The sequence below is a fragment of the Heptranchias perlo genome, chromosome 16 (genome assembly GCF_035084215.1).
Source record: "Heptranchias perlo isolate sHepPer1 chromosome 16, sHepPer1.hap1, whole genome shotgun sequence".
Taxonomy (NCBI): Eukaryota; Metazoa; Chordata; class Chondrichthyes; order Hexanchiformes; family Hexanchidae; genus Heptranchias; species Heptranchias perlo.
Genome location: NC_090340.1, coordinates 51,561,309 through 51,582,344, shown reverse-complemented (window position 1 = coordinate 51,582,344; position 21,036 = coordinate 51,561,309). Strand labels below are relative to the sequence as shown.

Genomic DNA, 21,036 nt, shown 5'->3' with positions numbered 1-21,036 from the left:
AGGGAGAAAAAGATAGACCGAGTAATTATAGGCCAGTCTGTTTAACCTCGGTGGTGAGCAAATTATTGGAATCAATTCTGAGGGACAGCATAAATCGTCATTTAGAAAGGCACAGGTTAATCAAGGATAGTCAGCATGGATTTGTTACGGGAAGGTCATGTCAGACTAACTTGATTGAATTTTTTGAGGAGGTGACAAGGAGGGTCAATGAGGGTAACGCGTTTAATATAGTACATGGATTTTAGCAAGGCTTTTGACAAGGTCCCACATAGCAGACTGGTCAAAAAAGTAAAAGCCATGGGATCCAAGGAAAAGTGGCAAGTTGGATCCAAAATTGGCTCAGTGGCAGGAAGCAAAGGGTAATGGTTGACGGGTGTTTTTGCGACAGGAAGGCTGTTTCCAGTGGGGTTCCTCAAGGCTCAGTACTGGGTCCCTTGCTTTTTGTGATATAAATGATTTGGATGTGAATGTGGGGGGCTTGATCAAGAAGTTTGCAGGTAATACAAAAATTGGCCATGTGGTTGATAGTGAGGAGGAAAGCTGCAGACTGCGGAAGATATCAATGGACTGGTCAGGTGGGCAGAAAAGTGGCAAATGGAATTCAATCCAGAGAAGTGTGAGGTAATGCATTTGGGGAGGGCAAACAAGGCAAGGGAGTACATAATAAATGGGAGGATACTGAGAGGTGTAGAGGAACAAAGGAACCTTGGAGTGCATGTCCACAGATCCCTGAAGGTAGCAGGACAGATAGATAAGATGGTTAAAAAGGCTGACGGGATACTTTCCTTTATTAGCCAAGGAATAGAATATAAGAGCAGGGAGGTTATGCTAGAACTGTATAAAACATTGGTTAGGCCACAGCTTGAGTACTGCATACAGTTCTGGTCACCACAATACAGGAAAGATGTGATTGCACTGGAGAGGGTACAGAGGAGATTTACGAGGATGTTGCTGGGGCTGGAGAATTTTAGCTATGAGAAAAGATTGGATAGGCTGAGGTTGTTTTCTTTAGAACAAAGGAGGCTGAGTGGAGATTTAATTGAGGTATATAAAATTATGATGGGACTAGATAAACAGAAGTGGAACCACATTCAGGCAATCCCACAGAGCTGGAAGGTGGGGAAGAGGCAATGGAGGAAGGCAGTGTGCTCAACCTCGAGTAGAAATACTACACAGAGCAACTAAATGATAAAGAACACAAATAGATTCTGCAGGAAGATGGGAACAGATAACCTGTTCGAAGCAATGCACTCGGCTGTGGCTGATGCTGGGAAGTGAGTTATAAAGCAGGACTATTCATCACCTGCCAGAGTGTTCTGGTCAGATTCAGTTCACTTTCATTGTGTGGGAGTGACAACATGTGTGAGTGTGAGAGAGAAAGAAAGATATTTTCATTGGATAAGAGATGAGTACACTGAGGATTCTTGATCATGGCATTATTAACATTGAGCACTTTCAAGTACAATAGGGAGTAGATGAATCACAGATAATCCTCCTCATTACTCTCAATCCAAGCTTCAAAACACCACTATTGAATTGGCATTACAGTATCCTTTCATTGTCCTTAAGACCTGTCTGAACAAGTTACGATAGACAGTTGCTGAGGAAGAAAGGAGACCCATGATTTGGAGCTAAATTTAAATCTCAGGTGTAAAAGGCTGACTGTTTTAACAAAACATCACGTATTCTGTTAGTTTTAATGATGTTTTTCATAACATTTCTTCATAACAACCTACAATGTTAATCTGAATTTTTGAGGGAAACAAGAAATGAATGGGCAGTGTAACTGTCTTACCTGGGACAATGTGAAGCTGGCTTTCTGAATGGACACAGTTCAGCCACTGTAGTATAACAGTCAACTGTCCGGGCTAGTAAAACAAAATCATATAAATACATTCAGTGCAATGACACCACTTAAATTGAAGGAAGACTGTTTATACACGATAAACTAAAACTCTTTGAAATGTATTAAGATTTGAAGAATTAAACTTACTGGTCACTTTGGAAACACTAAATCCATTGGCTGGCTTGAACTTGCTGTAAACAAATATCGTTGAGGTTTAAGTGAATATCTGTGATGGTTTTGAATGACACAGTTATCACAACAAATGTCATGATTTCTACCTATCAATCAATCAGATATCATGTACCATACTGGAACACACTCAAAAATGAAACACCACTGAATCCAATGCTGACTACTCCCACCTGCATTTGTATGTGTTATTCTGCCTCCCAGTGAATTGCTATTGCCAAGAAAATCACAATTAGCTAATAACAAACAGATTAATAGTACACGCGTGTACTCGATCTTCATATCCCACACATTATGTGTGTGAATGAGTGAGAGAGAGAGAGAGGTTTGTAAACCTGTAACAAAAGGATCACTAAAAAGGAGTAATTGGCATGCCTGAATTCTTGATATTTACCAGCTTTATTAGCTGCATTTGTTTGATCAGTCTACTCAGTGACCACTTGCCCAGAAATGTTCTACATGATTACTTGAAATTTCCACAGAGGTTCTCCAGTGGGACATCGGCAGAATCCCCGGAGAAATGACATAAACGGCTAACAACAACAATTTACACAGTTTTCAATGATCTTCTGCCAACGTTATGGTGAGAGATCGTGAGAACCACACACTAATTCTCCCCCTCATGTCTTTAAGCGTTATTTTAGGTTACCAAGGTTGCCCCCTATGAGTGAAAGAGCGAGGTTTTCTTTTCTGCTCTACTCTATATTACTCTCATGATGATGGATGTAAGAACTATTCCCCTCAATCTCTGTCCTGTGACCTCAAAGTGAGTATCTCCCCATATTGTACCACATATAGAGAGCGCTTTGTGCTCACATCTCATATTGATGGAAATTGGATCACGGTGCACACATGCTTATTTTTATCATTCCCGTCTAGACTGCACACATTGACACCCAACAAATCAATACACAGCGGCAAGCAATTACGTAGCATTACATGGAAATTACAACATGGAAACAGGCCGTTCGGCCCTACCAGTCCATGATGGTGTTTATCCTCCACATAAGCAGTAATCCTAATCCATTTTGTTTTAGAATTTTTATTTTAATTTTTATTTATGAAAGTTTGGGAAAATTGAAAAGCCATGTCGGTTAATTTATGCATAAGCATTAAGATTTTACTGCAGCACAGAACCAAGTCAATAAATAGGGGAAAAGTCTCCTTAGCATTGAATACTTTTACCCATATAGGGGAGACTCTCACCTTAGAGATTGAATATAATTTCTTCTAGACTTGACAAAAAATGGGATTTTTCGTTTCCGAGTGATATCCACAAGCCCACCTTCTTCATTTTTGATAATCCCTTGATGAATTGCAGCCCGACAAATACTGGATTGCTGTAAATAGGCAAAATAAATTTATTGTAAGTCTGCTGCACTACAGGACAAAGCACTAGAAAATGGCAGGTCCCTAAACATCCACGATGGTTCCAGCAAACTAAGCCCGTAAGTCCGACGGGAGCCCGCTGGAATGCCACAAACTCAGCCAGGAACCTGATACATGGAGTCCTAGTATTACATCAGAAATTCCAGGATGACCTAGTAGGGACACAGCCGCTGCTTGTTGCTAAAAGGCCATCAGGAAAGGCGGGGACTCCCTAACCCTCAGTTGGGGGCTGCGCAGAGTCAGCGTCACTAGTCTTACCTCTCCGACCCCTGCAGAAGTGGGGCCTACCTGGAGGTCCAGCACTGAGATGAGGACTGGACCCCGAAAAGGAGGACTCAAATTATTTTTTAAAATTTAAAAGTAGCCCCTTTACATAGGAGGGAGGGGGGACCATGATATATTTGTTTCCTGGGGAGGCAGGGTGGGGGGAAGGCTGGCAACCCCCCAAGCCGGCTCCCTTTGCTGCTTTATGCAACCTTCTCTGTTGGAGGAGGGGGGGGGACACCTCAGATGCACCCCCTGTTCCCCATCCACCAAAGGCCTGCTTCTCCTGGCCCCACCTGTAACCTCATAAACTTTGGCGAGGTCAGCAGGTGCAGGCAGGCACATCCCAGAATTTATGCTGGGAAGCAGATCTACATGGATCACTGTGGGCCCTGGAGCTTAACACATCTAAATAAGTTGCGAGACAGCCACGTCCTTACCGTTTCATAATAGAGTGTTCCAATTACTTTAGCCTTTGAGGATTGGCAATTTCTTGGGCACTCATACCTAATCAACAAGAAGCACTCTATTAGTCAACATTTCTACACTCACTGCACAACAGGTCACAGAACATTTTGAAGATAAATTCAAAAGTCTGAACTATTCAAAAAAAAGTTTAAAATATTTACTTATAATAAGTGCTCTCACTATTTATTTAACAATGTGTGCTTTCTGGCCTCTACTCCTGCATAAAAACTTCTATTGATATGCTATTGGCATAACAGAACAAATGTCAAGCTTTGACATTTAAGGCTGCAGTAACAATTAACAGTAATGTCAACTGCTCTACAGTCAATTTTTAAAAAGGTTTGGTATCAGTGTAACCAAAGTAGAAATGTCAAGATTTATTAAGCATGTGTTACAAAGCTGTAACACATTTGAAAGATTCGGATGCCATCTATTTCCATCTATTTCCAAGCTTTCGCTTTGAGTTTTACTATGGAATTTGTATCTTCCATTTAAACTACCAAATTTTCCTCAAACCACAAGTGCCAATATGGCTGCCAAGTTTTGCTGCACAGCTTTGCGTCATATGACAGGAAAGGTTTACAATTATGATACTAAACCAGGGGATTTGTAATAAAGTAATGCAGAATGGCAGACATGACACTACTAATTATATAATTGTGTCTTGTATCACATGATTGATAAATCGTCCATCAGAGGACAATCCCCTTTACATCAGGATCCCTTACAATGTTGCCACATCCTGTAACAATATGATCCAACAAAGGTTGAATAAAAATCTAATCAAATGATTAGATATAGACCTCCAAAGCAAGTTCTCTTAACTGTCAGGTAAAGCTGTTGCAGAATGTATGCAACATATTGGACCAATAGCTGTAGACTACCAAGATGCAATGGGGATGACTCAACTTCAAGTGTTCAGAGTCTAGTTGGCCATTTTTTTCCAGGATTGCAGATCTTTATGTGACACTGTCTGCTCCAGGCTTCGTATAGTGCAGACTTGCTGAACTAGAATTCTACCAAATTTCACCTGAATTCTAGTCACATACATTTATTCTTGTTATTCAGGGCTATATGGTACCCTGTAAAGTCATACATTGGAAATGCAAGAAAGCTCACAAATATAAATAATACAGATGTAGAAGGTAACAATGATACCTGTTGCAAGTTGTCCCTTTGCACTTATCTCTCATTTTAGTTTCACACTTGATGACTTGACCTGAAAAGTAGGAAGACAGACAAATTTTATGTAATGACCTAAAAGCATAGCAATTTAAGTCAAACAGAAAAGGAAATGGTGAGCATATAAAAGTCGAGATGTAATGGTGAATCTATATAAAACCTTAGTAAAAGCATAGGTGGAGTACCGTGTGCAGTTTTGGGCTCAACGCTATAGGATGTTGAGGCAATAGAGAGGGTACAATGCAGATTCATTAGAATGCTCCTGGTTTGAAGAAATACAAATACAAAGAAAGACTTGAAAAAATTGGGGCAGTTTTCATTAGAAGAATAGATGACAGGTGATTGATAAAGGTGTTTGAAATTATGAAGGGATGAGACAGGGTAGATAGAAATAGATTGTTTCTATGGTTGCAAGGTCTAGAATAAGGGGATATAGATATAAGATTAAATGTAAAAGATTTTGGACAGAAAGCAAATGATTGTGAGGCTATGGAATGAACTACCAGAGTTAGTGACTGAAGCAGAGACCATGTCAACATTTAATGATCGAAGGAAAAGGGAATAAAGGGATATGGGAAGATGACGGGCACATGGGTTTAGAACTACTGCTCATATGGAAGATAAACACCAACACATGTCAGGATTATGCTGATCAGATCATGTATCTTATTTTGGGGGATTTCTTGGAACAAAATCAATTCTATAAAATGCAGTGGCCCCCGAGGAGAAATTAGATCTGTCTTTCAGTGAGTGCTGTCTGACTGATTCAACAGACCTAGAAAGCATCAAGTTAAAGAGACAGTGCGGGCAATTTTCAACTTCACCACCTGGGCAGTAATCTGGCAGAGCGAATTGCCTGCCCATTGTAGAACCCAATGGCATGAAATCAATGGAACGAAAATTGGGCAGCTTTTATAAACGGGCAGTCAACAAAAGACAGTTAGTTTATTTTTACTATTTCCATTTCGTTACTGCCCTGCTCACTTTGATAAATGGTGCAGTAGAGAGACGAAAATCTCCACCATCATCGGGTTCTTTCCAAAACATTGGTTGCTGAACCTCACCATTTTCGTAACTTTGATAGGTGTTGGCATCGGCACCAACTTGCGGAAAAGATTGAAGGGTATAATTATGGTGCATTTTGTGCAAAATCAGACGAGTAGGCCATTTGTAAACAAAAAGCCACTCGCAAACCATTACATCTGTTCTGACTGCAGACAGTGGGAATGTGAAGGGGGCACTGTATTTCAATATGTCAATCAAATTACCTGTTTTGTTCAAGTAATTGATCCTTACATAACTTATATTTGACCAAAATGAGCCATTCATTCTATAGCATTCATTTCCACACAGCTTCTTTCGACCTGCAAAAAATCCACAGTGTGGATTCTAGAGTGCCTTTTTACTATATGTTATAGTATATAATTCACACCAAAAAAACCTCCACGTAATTCCATGTTTTATATATTAAATAAAATATATTTAGATTGAAAACAAATGATTTAGAATAGTTGTTTGCTTATGAAGAAACAGGCTAGAAAATATAAGTAAATATATGTATACAATAGTTATTTAAAAAAATGCTAACCCATATGTAAATAGTGCCTTAAACAAGCTATGTCTATTTTAATACCAGGAAAATATGCCAAGTCTAGTCACATAATTTGCGGTAGGTTTTGCTCTGCAGATAATTGATTTGCCAGTTTTTTTCTGGGTCCGCTTGTAGCCTTCTGCACTGGGACCACCACCTTCCAGCTACACACTGGGAAGCTGTAGTCAGGGGAACGGAGATACATGTTGGGTTGGAGAGGCCAGGTCAGGCAGAGTATTAGGTCATCAAACTGCCACACTCAAAGACAAATGCGTTATCTTCAACATTGAGCAAAATAAGGGAATCCATTCCAACAAAGCCAATGGTATCAGCCAGTCTGTTGTTCTCTGCAGAACAGCCTGGTTCTAGTTGAAAGTATTGCATTATTTGAATTGTGCAACAAAATTTCCTTCTGAGAACCCGAATTGAGCTGTTCCAAGACCCCAGTAAGGGCCAAGGATGGTGCCTCCCAAGTGCATGACATGAGTAAGTCAATGCAAAATGATTGGGCTGCAATAACTTTCGGGAAGTAATTGCTCCCCCCTCAGTCAGCATTTTTGAGTGTAGGATTTGTTTATCTTACTCATGACTTTAAAAGAAAAGTTATTGTGCTTTTGTTTCTCAGGGTTTTACAAATTCTTGTCTCTGCACTAGTCTCTTGCAGCTGGACGATCAGGCTCTTTTTGTGGCTTCCAAAACCACAGGCTGCTCTGAGTATCAGCCAACAACAAGGTTCCATCTATAAGCAAAGGGACTGGACAGCCATCTTCCTCTCATTAAAGTTGAATGCTGTATGTTGCTGCGAACTAAAATGATTCTTCACACAAATATCAGCCCCTTCCTGGACTCAAACCTTAAGCTATAGTGACATGGAGTGAAGGCTGTTGGCAACAAATGGCTTAAAGATTGTTACATTCCAACAGCTGGTGACCACGACAAGGACACGAAAAGTGTATCCGATATCAGGTATTGCAACCTAGTTACAGGTATATTGGTAGCGCAGTAATTGTTCTGGGGTGGGGGGGGATGCATAATCGAGAAGTCAGGAGGATATATCGACAAGTACTTCTCCAGACATGGCAGAGGTTCATTAAATGTAGGGGCCCTGATGAAGAAGGGAGACCCACTGACGGAACTTGCCCAGGCCCTAGAGAGTGACTTCTTCAGTAAGCTCAAGGCAGGGAAGAGCAAGACAAAGGCCGCAATGGTGCAGGGCCTGTTTGTGGTAGCAAACACTTTTCCAGACCGAGTTACGTGCCTGATATCTGAGTGTAGGAGACACAACAATGAGTTATCCTCTTAGATGAGGGTGAGAGAGAGGTTCAGGAATTAAGAGGAAAGGTGGCTGAGCTGCGAGCTCAGTGTTCTACCTCGGGCGAAGCACTTATTAAAGAAGTGTGAGGATACGAGGAATTAGAAATTGAAAATGAGAAACTTAAATGGTGAATAGAGGAGGCGGAGACAGAAAATAAGAAGCTCAAACACTGGAGGAATGGGAAATGGAAGCAGAAGAGCTCAGAGGCATGTTTGGGCAGAATATGGAACCAGCAGGGAGAGAGGCAGTCGTGGCAGTTCTGGAGGTTGAATAAGAAAGAGACTGAGATTCTCGACTGGCTCCCCAGCGTCCCCTTCCCCCCTGTACTTCATATCACTATACCTCTTCTTTCCACCAACGGAGAAGGTGAAACATTTTAGACAGCAGGATGAGGAGTTAATTGTAGCTCTTTCACAGCAGACAAAGGCTGTAATGCAATCATGTAAAGGACCCTTGGTTACTTTTACCGAGTGTAGCAAATGTCATAAATTGAAAGATAAAATTGAAATGAGAGAAAAAGAATAAATTAATAGGCTACAAAACTTCTTTTGTTTTCAGCGTAGTCTTTTTAAAAATGTGTGTGAAACTGTTTGCTTCTTGGAGTTGCTGGTTGCACCTAGCTCCGCCCCTTTCTCAGTCTGCAGTGTTAACCCTTTCGTAAACCTTAGTTTAGTTAACATGAAGACTGTTACAAATATTTGAGACTTGGTTTTTCCTACAAGACAAATATTTCAAATTTCAATCTTTGTTTGTCTGCATTGGATATATGTGTACATGTATGAGTTATTTTGAGATATTGACTTTCTCCGTTTTTAGGTCTGAACTGAATTGGAGTAATTGAGGCTAACTAACCTGAGTTTAGGAGTAATTGAGGCTAACTGACCTGAGTTTAGGAGTAATTGAGGCTAACTGACTTGAGTTTAGGAGTAATTGAGGTTAACTGACCTGAGTTTAGGAGTAATTGAGGCTAACTGACTTGAGTTTAGGAGTAATTGAGGCTAACTGACCTGAGTTTAGGAGTAATTGAGGCGAACTGACCTGAATTTAGGAATAATCGAGGCTAACTGACCTGAGTTTAGGAGTAATCAAGGCTAACTGACCTGAGTTTACAGACCAAGGGGGTAATTTTGACGTTGGGTGATAGTGTAAAACGGGCCATATCTGATCAGCCGCTCATTATACATCACTTCCAATTTGAGCTGGAAACAGGCGGCTGATCAGATATCTACCATTTTACACTATTGCACAAAGTCACAATTACCCCAAATGTCTGATCAAATTATTAAATTATGAATAGTGTTTTTTATGGTTGCCACTGTAGAAAACTGGTTAAGTAAATTATGTGAACAGTCTCTGGTTCATGACCTGGGATTGTAACGTAGCAATTGACACTTCTAACTTCATCGTCCATGGCAGGGAATCAATAATTTAAGGTGGATAAGAGCAAATAAGGACTGAATGTTGTGTGATTAAGGTAACTGGAGTTTTTATGTTAAGTATTGAACAATGTGAATATCTGAGAAAAATTAGTTAAGGAACAAGACATTCATTTCAACTTAATATAGCGCCCCCAGAATCTTAGGAGATTTTGCTTTGTCTCAAATCTTCATGTATGCATGAGATAGGGCTGGAAATATCACTTTTTATTTTAATTGAGATGAACAAACTAAAATCCTGTCTTCCCCAACAGGATTGTGTTACACAGGAAGGTTAACGATAGTGATGGTGATAATGTAGTCAATTAACTAATTGTTTTAACAGTTCTGCATTTTTTAAGAATGCAAGTTCTTTAATTTTAGAATCCTTCTACTTATTTAGTTATACAGTATACCCGTGGTACTGTCGCTTAAGATGGCAATGTTAGAAATCGTGAAAACTTTTGTGCCTTTACTAAAAATCTAAATTGATTGTTCCCTTTTCAATTTGGCAAAGTTTCTTTAAATTCACTTGATAACTGTGTGAGTCTGGAGATGCTGCCATGATGCTAGCTCTGCTCCCTTTTCACTGTCAGTGTTGTAGAGAAGATAAACTCTTTACTTCCACAGGCAGCATGATTTTTAAAAATATTTCCTAGTATCAGATCATTTCTACTTGAATATTCCCAAAGCAACAACATTTGCTAAGTGCTGAATGTAAAGATGTCATGCTTTAATAAATTTTAAGTTTCAGGAATTAATTTGAGTGGATATTTAGCAACTGCGCTCCCCAAGGGACAGAAGGAAATCAGAAAATTGTCAAAGGCATTGCATGCTATGAAGATTAAACCATTCAAGGACTCGCCACAAGAGCCCCAGTAGATTTACTGTTCTTTATTACAGATGATTGTGGTTCTCGGTGGTGGCAGAGGACAACTGAGAGTATTTCTTTTACATGAAGGTAGCTTCACAGAGTTATGGAGCAGCCTTTGCCAGAAAGGTGTTGGTGCAAGGAAGAGATCCAGTAGTGTTAACAGGCATAGAACCGATAACCTGGAAAACCATAAAATAACATTTTGGAGAATAAACAAAAACAAGGAAGGGTTGAAACTGTGAGTTTGTGGGGAATGGTTCCCTACCACAGTGAGCAAAATTGGTGAATGAGCCAGATGAACTGAAATGCCCGGATGATATCAAAAGTGGCCCAAAGAATGGACTTTAGTTACTAAAACTCATGAAGCTTATATGACAATGTTTGCTTTGAAATTGCTCCAGTTTTGTTCAATTTCACTGCTGTAACTTAAAGGCTTGTGGACTCAAAAGCATGAGCAATCGCATCTGCAAATGGTTAGAGAACTGCTGCGCGAGTTTAATCAGGATAATGCGGATGAACCTTAGCCTTTGGTAATGTCTGCAGGTTTGGAAGACGGAAGGAAAAAAGAGTGATTTAGGAGAATGGTTAGGAATAGGAGCAACAGCAGATACTGCAGCCAGAACCGGATAGACATAAAATCATTGTGGGAACATAACAGCGCAATGAGAAAGCAAATGAAGGGAATAATTAAAGGAGTAAACAGGCATTCCGGGAACAACAGAATGTGTTTATATCGGTGAAGGAGATAGCACTTGAGATGGGGAACGTTCAGGATAAGATTAATGAGATTATTAAACAACAATGAGTAGAAAAACAAGAACATATCAAAAGCCATAATGTGCAGCTCGTATGGAGGGTTTCTCTAGATCCAAAAAGGGTTAAACAACATAGGGAACAATCGGATCCCAAAAGTTATAACTAATGAACATAATCAGACCCAAGTTCGGTGTAAAACAAGGCAGTACAGAGCAGTTTATTATGCCCAGAAAGCTTGGAGCCAGATCAGCGATGCAATTGGGTTAATGCAGATAGTGGTGGCTGTCCTGTTCCTGACTGGGAATGATAAACCTGTTTAAAGTGGAGTATTGGAGAATTCCTGGGCCTCCAATGTCCTGAAACAATATGTAAATCATCCAACAACACTGGTAAGAGGGGAATAGGGAGTCTGGAAAGCCCCAGATACCACAAAAGGTGGAGCTGGCCGTGCCATTCTGATGTGCTACAGAGCACCTCGCCAACTTGTGGCTTCACTATGCATGAAGAAACCCCCAGCTGTACCGTACAAGTTGAGAAATGGGGCCCAAATCAAACAAATACTGCATATACAGAGCAGGGAAAATACTGCATCACCACTACTCAGTCACGTACGGGGTGGCCAATTGCCCAGTCCATGAGCCACTGTTTTGCTTTACACCAGCCGAAGTCTCCAAGTTGGGGATAAAGTATTGGTGACTGTGCAGGCCCACAATGTAACTGAAATTCAGGTAAACATGACCCACCAAGCAAAGGCGCTTAGGGCAGTAGTTAGATTCAGACACCCAATACTCTCACTATCACTGAGTGTTAAATCTATCCTGGAGCAAAGTAACACCTCCCAGAAACATATGGTGCTTATGAAGCAGCAGATTGCTGATATAGAGCAATACAGAGCGTTTACCATGGGAGCTATGATAGTAATCTTAACCATCTTGGTTTGTTTGGTTAAATAGACCCTAAGACAGGTGAGGTACAGGAAGAGTGTCATGGAAACTACAGCGTTAATGAGGAGTAGGTGAGGCTCATAGATCGGAACCGTCAAGGCTACAGGTGCTCAGGGAACATGAGGTGGAATGAAGATGGAGAAACCTTTAGAAAAGATCCCAGGGTTATGAGGTGGGGAATGTGGCAACAAATGGGTTAAAATCGATGTGTGGTTTTCTGTAAAGAGTATAGAACCATAGAATCATAGAATCTTACAACACAGAAGGAGTCCATTCGTCCCATCATGCCTGTGCCAGCTCTTGGTTAGAGCTATCCAGTTAGTCCGACTCCTCTGCTCTTTCCCCATAGCCTTGCAAATTGGTCTTTTTCAAGAATATATCCAATTCTTTTTTGAACGTTACTATTAAATCTGTTTCCACCACCCTTTCAGGCAATGAGTCGTTAGAATGTGGAACTTGCTACCGCATGGAGTAGTTGAGGCGAATAGCACGGATATTTTTAAGGGGCAGCTCGATAAGTACATGAGGGAGAAAGGAATTGAAGGATATGCAGATAGGGTTAAATGAAGTAGGGTGGGAGGAGGCTTGTGTGGAGCATAAACACCGGCATAGGCTAGTTGGGCCGAATGGCCTGTTTCTGTGCCGTAAATTCTATATCATTCCACGAATTCCAGATCATAACAACTCGCTGCATAAAAAAAATTCTCCTCATCTCCTCTCTGATTCTTTTGCCAATTACCTTAAATCTGTGTCCTCTGATTACCGATCCTCCTGCCAGTAGAAACAGTTTCTCCCTATTTATTCTATCAAAGCCCTTCATAATTTTGAAAACCTCAATTAAATCCCCCCTTAACCTTCTCTGCTCTAAGGAGAACAACCCCAGCTTCTTTAATCTCTCCACATAACTGAAGTCCCTCATCCCTGATATCATTCCACTAAATGTCAGCCGTGGCTCAGATGGTAGCACTCTTGCCTCTGAGCATGGGTTCATTGTCCCACTCCAGAGATTTGAGTGCAAAATCTAGGCTGACACTCCAGTGCAGTAATGAGGGAATGTTGCATTGTTGGAGGTGCCGTCTTTTAGATGAAACATTAAACTAAGGTCCTGTCTGCCCTCTCAGGTGGACGTAACAGATCCCACAGCACTATTTCAAAGAAGAGCAGAGGAGTCATCCCTGGTGTCTTGGTCAATATTTATCCCTCAACCAACATCACTGAAAACAGATTATCTGGTCATTATCACATTACTGTTTGTGGGACCTTGCTGTATGCAAATTGGCTGCCATGTTTCCTACATTACAACAGTGACTAGACTTCAAAAATACTTCATTGGCTGTAAAGCACTTTGGGATGCCATGAGGTCGTGAAAAGCATTATATAGGGGCAGGTCTTTCTTTCTTTAAATCTCCTCTGCACCCTCTCCAAAGCCTTGACATCCTTCCTAAAGTGTGGTACCCAGAATTGGACACAATATTCCAGCTGAGGCTTTACCAGTGATTTGTAAAAGTTTAGCATAACTTCCCTGCTTTTGTACTCTATACCTCTACTTATAAAACCCAGAATCCAGTATACCTTCTCAAGGCTTTATCAACTTAAGTACATGCACTGTTCTCATGCTGGGCACATGACGGGAAAGTGCTGAGTACTATTGGACAATAGTAGCTAGGAAGCATTAACTGTTACCTATTACAATGAGGATGAGCAAAGAATTCTGAATGTTAGGGGAGCAAAGAAGTATTACCCTGTGAGAAAGGGGGATGGAATGATGGACAAGAGAGAAAATGCTGATCCAGAAGGTAGAAATATAACTCCACAGCTAGACAAGAACTGGAAAAGACTGGTATAGACAAACAAGGAGACCTAATATTCCTAGGCGCTAATGAATAATGATAATGTATGCATTTCTGTACTAATTATAAATATGAGGGGCACTCATGGGACTATGAGATCCCTATTCCAAGAAGCCTTGTGGCAGCGAGCGTAAAGGTTCCTAGCATAGTGCATTACCATGTGCATGGTTACGGTCATCTTTCAGAGCTCCAATGGGAATCCCTTTTGTAAGTAAATGGACCAGCCTTGCAAATTTTTTATTGCTAAACTACTAACTAAGTGCTAATTAGCCCACTCTCAGCTTCTGAATCTTATTTGGAATTCCACATTCCAACAAAGGCCTATCTTCACCTGCGCTCCTGAGACACTCAAGACCTGTGCAAATTTTTTTTCTAAGGGCACATAAAACTTTTGAAGAATTCTGTAGCATTTAAGTGGACTAGGCATATAGCTTAAATGCATCCTTACTCATGTACTCCTTGCTGCCAGTGTCCTCCTTTGGTTGTGGTTTTGGTTTTGGTTGTGGTTTTGGTTTTGGTTGGGGCTGTGGCACTGTCCATGGGATTAATTCATCGATATTGATCTGGGGAGGCTCTACTTCATTGGTTTGTTCGGGTTGTGGTCTTCCCATAGCATTGTCTAAAAACAAATGTTGAAATAAAGTTAAATAATATTTTGTACAAATGGACAAGGAATTTAATTCAGATGCAGAGAACGAAGATCTTTTTTCACTTTTTATTTTCCTGTATTTTTTTCTACTTCTCAGCTTCCACCCCATTTACTTCAATGTGCCCTGCAGCAATTGGAAGGCTTGATTCGTAGCCTGTAGATACCAATGCAACTTCCACTGCTGATAATACAACTCACCTTAGATAATTAAAGGCCTATATTCTGGGAGAACACAAAGAAATGTCAATTTTTTCCCCCCTGAGATTGGAAGTTCATCTGATAACACCAGCAAACAACTAGCAAAATCCACACAAGTATTAGCAGCTGGATACATGCCTCAGACACTATCTGAACCACTGACCACACCTTTGTTAAATAAGTGCCTTAGCCCCTATGCTGTGTGACACACACCACAACACCTCCAAATGTAAATGGACATCTTTGAGGTTTCAAATACTTTAGAAGTCAAATACATCAGATTTCCTGGTGTCAAGTAAAGCATGCATAGTTATAATAAAACAATAGCTAGTTCAATCTAACCTAATTTAACTTTACATATCAAAAAGCGAAGGCATTGTGTATGGAAATACAAATGTTAATCTGAGTAAATTAAGCTCATTGAAGTCAAAAATATTTTGCATCTAGATGTACAGTCTAGTTTTATGAACGGAAATGCTGCATCTGAATATATTAGCAGAGTCTTCTGCATGCATACTTTTGAGGTATTGAGATGTTTATAGGTAATAGTGGGTACCTGGGACTAGCATTAAACTAGGCCTGGTCATCATCAAAGTTAAACTGACTGGATAATGTATCACCAAACAGATTCCCATACCAGCTTACATTGGTTATAAAGGTATACATTATCCAGCTTCCAATAATTAGATTCCTCTTTCTATCCCCATTTACACCCAGAATGCTTTCCCTTTTTTTTCCTCACCAATTTTCTCCCCTCCTCTCCTGAAGCCATTGGTTCATTCCTCAGATAAGGTTCCATGAGTGCTGCTTGCCCTCCAGAACCCACCTGTCCTGAGTGACCATTATCAATATGCAAGTTTTGACATTAAGGCCGGAATTAACCTCTTTAGGGCGGAGTTCATCAGCCCAGACTGGAGGGAGAAGAGACCAGTACAAGGCCCTCTCCTTCCACGGCACTCCTGATGGACGTGGGGGGAAGGAATTCCAAGTCAGGTCAGTGAGGTGGCAGTAGACTTCACCACCCAAGTTTTCTCTCATTCTCCACCACAGTTCCATCCACAGTTGGATAGGATTACAGAGTACAATCTTGGCCTCAGTGGCAGCAGGCTATTCAAACCACAGGAAGCATTGCATCCAATCTCAACCCTGACCACACCCGATGTTTGCAAACGCACTCACTTCCAGCAGTGGTCTTTGCATTGTGATATGGAGCAGGAATCTTGGCCAATTTTTCCCCTCTATAAGACAAATTTAGTGGCCCTACAGATAAATTAGGTCACATCAGACAACTCGGCACAAAATGGGGATTGAACCTGGGACCTTTCTGGTCTGGTCTGAGTCATGGAGGGAGCCCTCGAGTACTTTTCCTGATTCTTTGATTTGGTTGTGTTCCATTGCATTTGGATGCCAGCTTATTTGTCCCTAGCAGGAATGAACTTAGGTGAAAAAAAACTCCCAATTCTGCTCATAAAGTTCATTTAGTGTCAAATCAACTGTTAAAAAAGTAGCTGGCAGCTCCAAATGGAATGTTCTGTTTAGAAACAAGCAGCTATTCATCACAGAAGTAGATTATGCAAGCCAAAATCAACTGGATTAAGAACTTAAAATTAGTAGACTAAAAATTATATTAATTTAGGCTGAGTAGGAAGAATCAAACATTGAAATCTTTTACTTATAGCAAATAGAAAAATATATTGGAAACCACATAATGTGATTTTGACTACACCAGTTCTTTTTTTCTAAAGGCCATATTTATGTCTGGCCACTAAAGTAAATTTTAAACCCCTTTAGTAAACCAGACATCGTGTAGCCAATATAAAATGCTGTGCTGGCTGTTCCAGTGTTACAAAAGTGAACCTTTATAAGAAATATGGTATTCAAATAAACTAATTGTAAGAATGTTGAATTCAATTAAATTTAAATTGTCAGTGGAAAGAATAAATAAATTATAAATGATTATAGCAATTTATTGTGATGATCACCATTTTTCACTTTTCCTTCAGTCTTTTTTGTACAAATAATAATAAAATACAGATTATGCCATTCAAAAACTCTTCATTTTTGTATACATTTCTTCTCTTGTTAGTGCAAAATGGTGTCCTCTTCTCCTTTTGCTTAAACTTCCCTTTGTTACAATTATTGCTGTGTCCTAATCTCTTACTTTGATTCCCTTATATTGGTATGGGAGGGGCTGCTTTAATTCCCTGACAGAAAAATCATACATGGACTCTGGATTAAGCAAGTTTAATGGGCCAATTACACTTTTCTCATTCCAAATGTTATGTTCTTATTTTCATATCCTTGCTGAAGGCTTTAAGTCAATTATCAGTTCCTCTGCTTAAGCACTTTGCTTGTCTCCTTTACTCCCAACACTGTATTTCAGACTCCATCATCTTTGAACCCTGGCCTTTCCTTCCACCTTCTCATTTCAACTCACTCTTTTTTTCACCTGAAAGACACCCTTTGATTGAGACCTTACACCTGCTTGTGTTCTGTTTGTAGGCACAGTATTATACTAACACAGTGACCCACCTTATTAGACTAATAATATGTTCAACAAAACATAAGTGAACACTTATCCACAGTCAAATACAATAATCCATGTACCTTGCTAAAGATAGCGATAGTTTATTTTTAGAGGAGGGAGTGAGAAGTTTCTTTGCTGATTCCTTTTATTGGGACCAGTACAATAGTTTTATATACCTTTGTAGCAGAGATTGTTCTTGCAGCCTCCACCATAGCTGGGTGGACACTCTGAGCATGGCCGGCCATGCTTGTAAGGAGCTTCTCCGATCCAATTCCCTCTGGTTAGTTCAAAACAGAAAAAATATCCAGTTAATTCAAATTCAGTTCAAACGAAATAATCTAACATAAAATTGTGTGATGAATCTGCATGTCTTTGTTTCTTAAATGAAGGGGTGAACAGAGGGGCTGAATGGCCTACTCCTGTTCCTATGTTCCTATGTTATCCAAATACAGGTTCCAAACTTGTGTATAATCTTGAGCAAGAACTGCCATCATCATGTAATACAATACAATGCTCCACTTATCAATCACAGTAATAAATGTAAGGGGTACAGAAGGGGAACCTGCCATTTCTCACCACTTTCAATTCTGACAGGGGAGTGGTTCAAGGTGACAGGTGAGAGAAGGACCTCACTAGTTATCTGGAAATCAGTTACTACACTTGTCCAAGCAAAAAAAATGTAACCATGCCTAAACAAAAGAAGGCAGCAGCAATGAATTAAAAATAAATGTTGCCTCCCCCCCATCCACCCACCCCTGCATTTTTTTTCCTTCTTCTCCTGTGGGCAGTGACTCGTGCTGGGTTATGGTTCCGTGTCAGCAGCCATTGGTCATGTCAAAATAGACAGTGAGTGTTGGCAGGTTATTCAACCGTGAAAGGCATCATAGCCAAGTCCAAAATGGTTCTTTCCCGATGTATACATATGCAAATTTTCCAGCAATGTCACTGGACTGTGAATGGATTCCAGGCTGATTTCCATCTCCCCAACATGAGGATGCTGAAAGCCAATGTTGGCACTCCCAGTGCTGCTCCAGTTTAGACCGACTAACTCATTATGGAAAAGGCATCAAACCTGGCAGCTTATTTGTCTATTTGGCTCAGCACCATACCATGCAATTGGGCCATTGGGCGAGTCCACAAATGAATGTCAGTGTGTCTTTGACAGGAAATGTTCTAAAAACATTTTTTAAAAACTAGTGGATGCGTGTGAAGAGAAGCTATAAACTGCAGTTTGTATAACCTATAAAAGTTTCAAAGAGTCCCAAAGACGAGGTAATGTAAAAATGTGCACCATGAGCAAAACTGGCAGTGGGGAAAACAAGCATGTACATCAGCATCGGGATTAAAACAAAATGGTGGATTTACTCCCTCACATCTGTTTCTTTGACCAAGTAAATGAAGCATCGTGTAACTTGATATATGCACGCTTGATGCAGGATAACAAATACATTTTAATTATTTGCTTAAATAAGCAGGCATTTGCCATTGCATTGTAAAAGAAACACAAGTGTTAGACAGATCCAAGGATTTCATGTTACATCTCCATTTATCAATTAAATAACCATAAATCAAAATAAATTATATAGTGATGATAAATAGCTTACTTTGGTGAATAATTGCATACTAAATAGACAGCATTTTCCCAGATTTCTCCCCATACATTCATTCTTCCGCAGACATGGACAGCGCAGCCAACTCTGTTAGTTGTTGCCCACACCAACTAAGAAAAAATACAAAATAGATGTTAAACAGAGCATCGGGCTCTAAGTACTTTGTGTGCATAGATAATAAGTCATTGCTAACTGAGTGAAAATAAGCACCAGTAATTTCAATGAGGGTTTTAAAAAGGAAAGGCAACTTAGTTGACTAGCTTGACTCATTCAGACCAAAAGTTTGATTTAACAGATTGCAAAATAATCAACAGCACATAATCTCTAGTAAGGGATTATAGGAGGAAATGGGATTAGGGATCAGCAAGAGTGTATACACAGGATTGAGAAAGGGAAAACACTGAATTCTTCTTTGGCAAAAGGCCAAGTTGGAAGATAACGGAATGGTTAATGGTCAGATCTGTGAGTGAATGGTCTGCAGATGTTCAGGGCAGTGGGTTGGTGAAACGCAATCAAATGCAGATGATCCGGTGGGAAACCCATTCGTAATTCTGAAATGAATCGAGATACAGCCCATTGCAAGGTACAATAACCTTTACTCAATGTAAATATCATAGTTTGTAGATAAGAACACTAGGAACAGCATGACAGTACTGTCTGAACCTCTTTTTTGAATTTAAGAATAAAAGTCTCAGGCAAATTTAGTTTCCAAAAATCTGAAACCTGCAAAACAAGTTTACACCCCTGACTGAAGAGAGACTGCAGGATATCCAAGAAAAACTCATTTGAAGCTTTAGTACCCAGCCGTATAAGAAATCACTTCATCTGAAATTTGCTGCAAGTCACAGTAAACTCCAAGCCCAGGTTGATTGGCTTCCAGTGATTGCTTCCCAAGGCTCGAGACAAGTATCATCTTACAATGGGATATTGTGACAATTAAAATATTATTCACATTCTACTGAAGGTTGTTTATCCATTTAAAATATTGGCACTAAAGTCACTGCCTAAAAAAAAACCCTTGCTAACTGGAATACAGCCTGGACACAGCAACAAGTGAGAAGTTGCACATGTATTCCTTTTACAACTTGGAGAGAACAGCTAGTGCCAGATGGACCAACCGTCAGTATCTCCTCCACATTGTCTGCTGGCCTGTATCCCATTGTGTGCTGTGTTCCCCAGACTGACAATTTTTGTCCCACATAGTGCTCCTTATTCTCACATATCACTTTCTTTGCTCCAAATATCTCAAACCAGTGATCGACATTAAAAATAGTTAACAATTGTGTCTCATGTGTACCATATATATATAAACACCACAAAAATGTTTGTGCGCAATTATACAATACATAATGCAAGCACACAGTCACCAACATCTGTATGTCGATTAAACTTTAACATTAACAGACAGTCAGCTGACCACTAACATTAATACGGTTGAAAACAATGTTTCTGAGGCTCCCTGGAAGTCCAACGCACTGCCTGGGAAATTTTAAAACTTTGTTTCATAACAGCTGTAGAAATACTGCAACTAGCAAACAAACCCCGAGACTGCCTCTTCAATGTAATCCAATGCCACCTGCCTCAGTTTGATTCAGGAAACTTCAAGTCCAACTTATACCACACAGTTTGTATTGTGGCAAAACCAAAACTGTTTTGCTTTGTAATTGGCCCACTAATCATTATTTTAGCTGTAAATCTTTATCACAGACAATTTCACTCATCTCCTTCTGAAGATTAATCTTTCTTGCTCACTTATCCACTGTATACATATAGCAACAAAGATTAAAATGCAAAAGAAAAGTACTGCGGATGCTGGAAATCTGAAATAAAAACAGAATGCTGGAAACACTCAGCAGGTCAGGCAGCAGCTATGAAGAAAGAAACAGAGTTAACGTTTCAGGTCGATGACCTTTGGTCAGAACTAGAAGAAGTTAAAGGTTTAACAGTTTTTAAGTAAGTACAGAGGCAG

At 40.0% G+C, this 21,036-nt stretch overlaps 1 protein-coding gene across 1 annotated transcript in view; it reads right to left on the bottom strand.

The window, feature by feature from the left end:
• The window catches only part of crispld2 (cysteine-rich secretory protein LCCL domain containing 2), a 51,585-nt gene that overhangs the window by 19,698 nt on the left and 10,851 nt on the right, over positions 1-21,036 (bottom strand). The window contains exons 5-12 of the mRNA XM_067998119.1: positions 19,062-19,177; positions 17,634-17,734; positions 14,532-14,702; positions 5,315-5,375; positions 4,129-4,195; positions 3,242-3,375; positions 1,994-2,037; positions 1,796-1,868 (exon numbers count right to left, since the gene is read on the bottom strand). Of these exons, the coding sequence (XP_067854220.1) occupies positions 1,796-1,868; positions 1,994-2,037; positions 3,242-3,375; positions 4,129-4,195; positions 5,315-5,375; positions 14,532-14,702; positions 17,634-17,734; positions 19,062-19,177 (767 nt within the window). The remainder of the gene's footprint in view (positions 1-1,795; positions 1,869-1,993; positions 2,038-3,241; positions 3,376-4,128; positions 4,196-5,314; positions 5,376-14,531; positions 14,703-17,633; positions 17,735-19,061; positions 19,178-21,036) is intronic.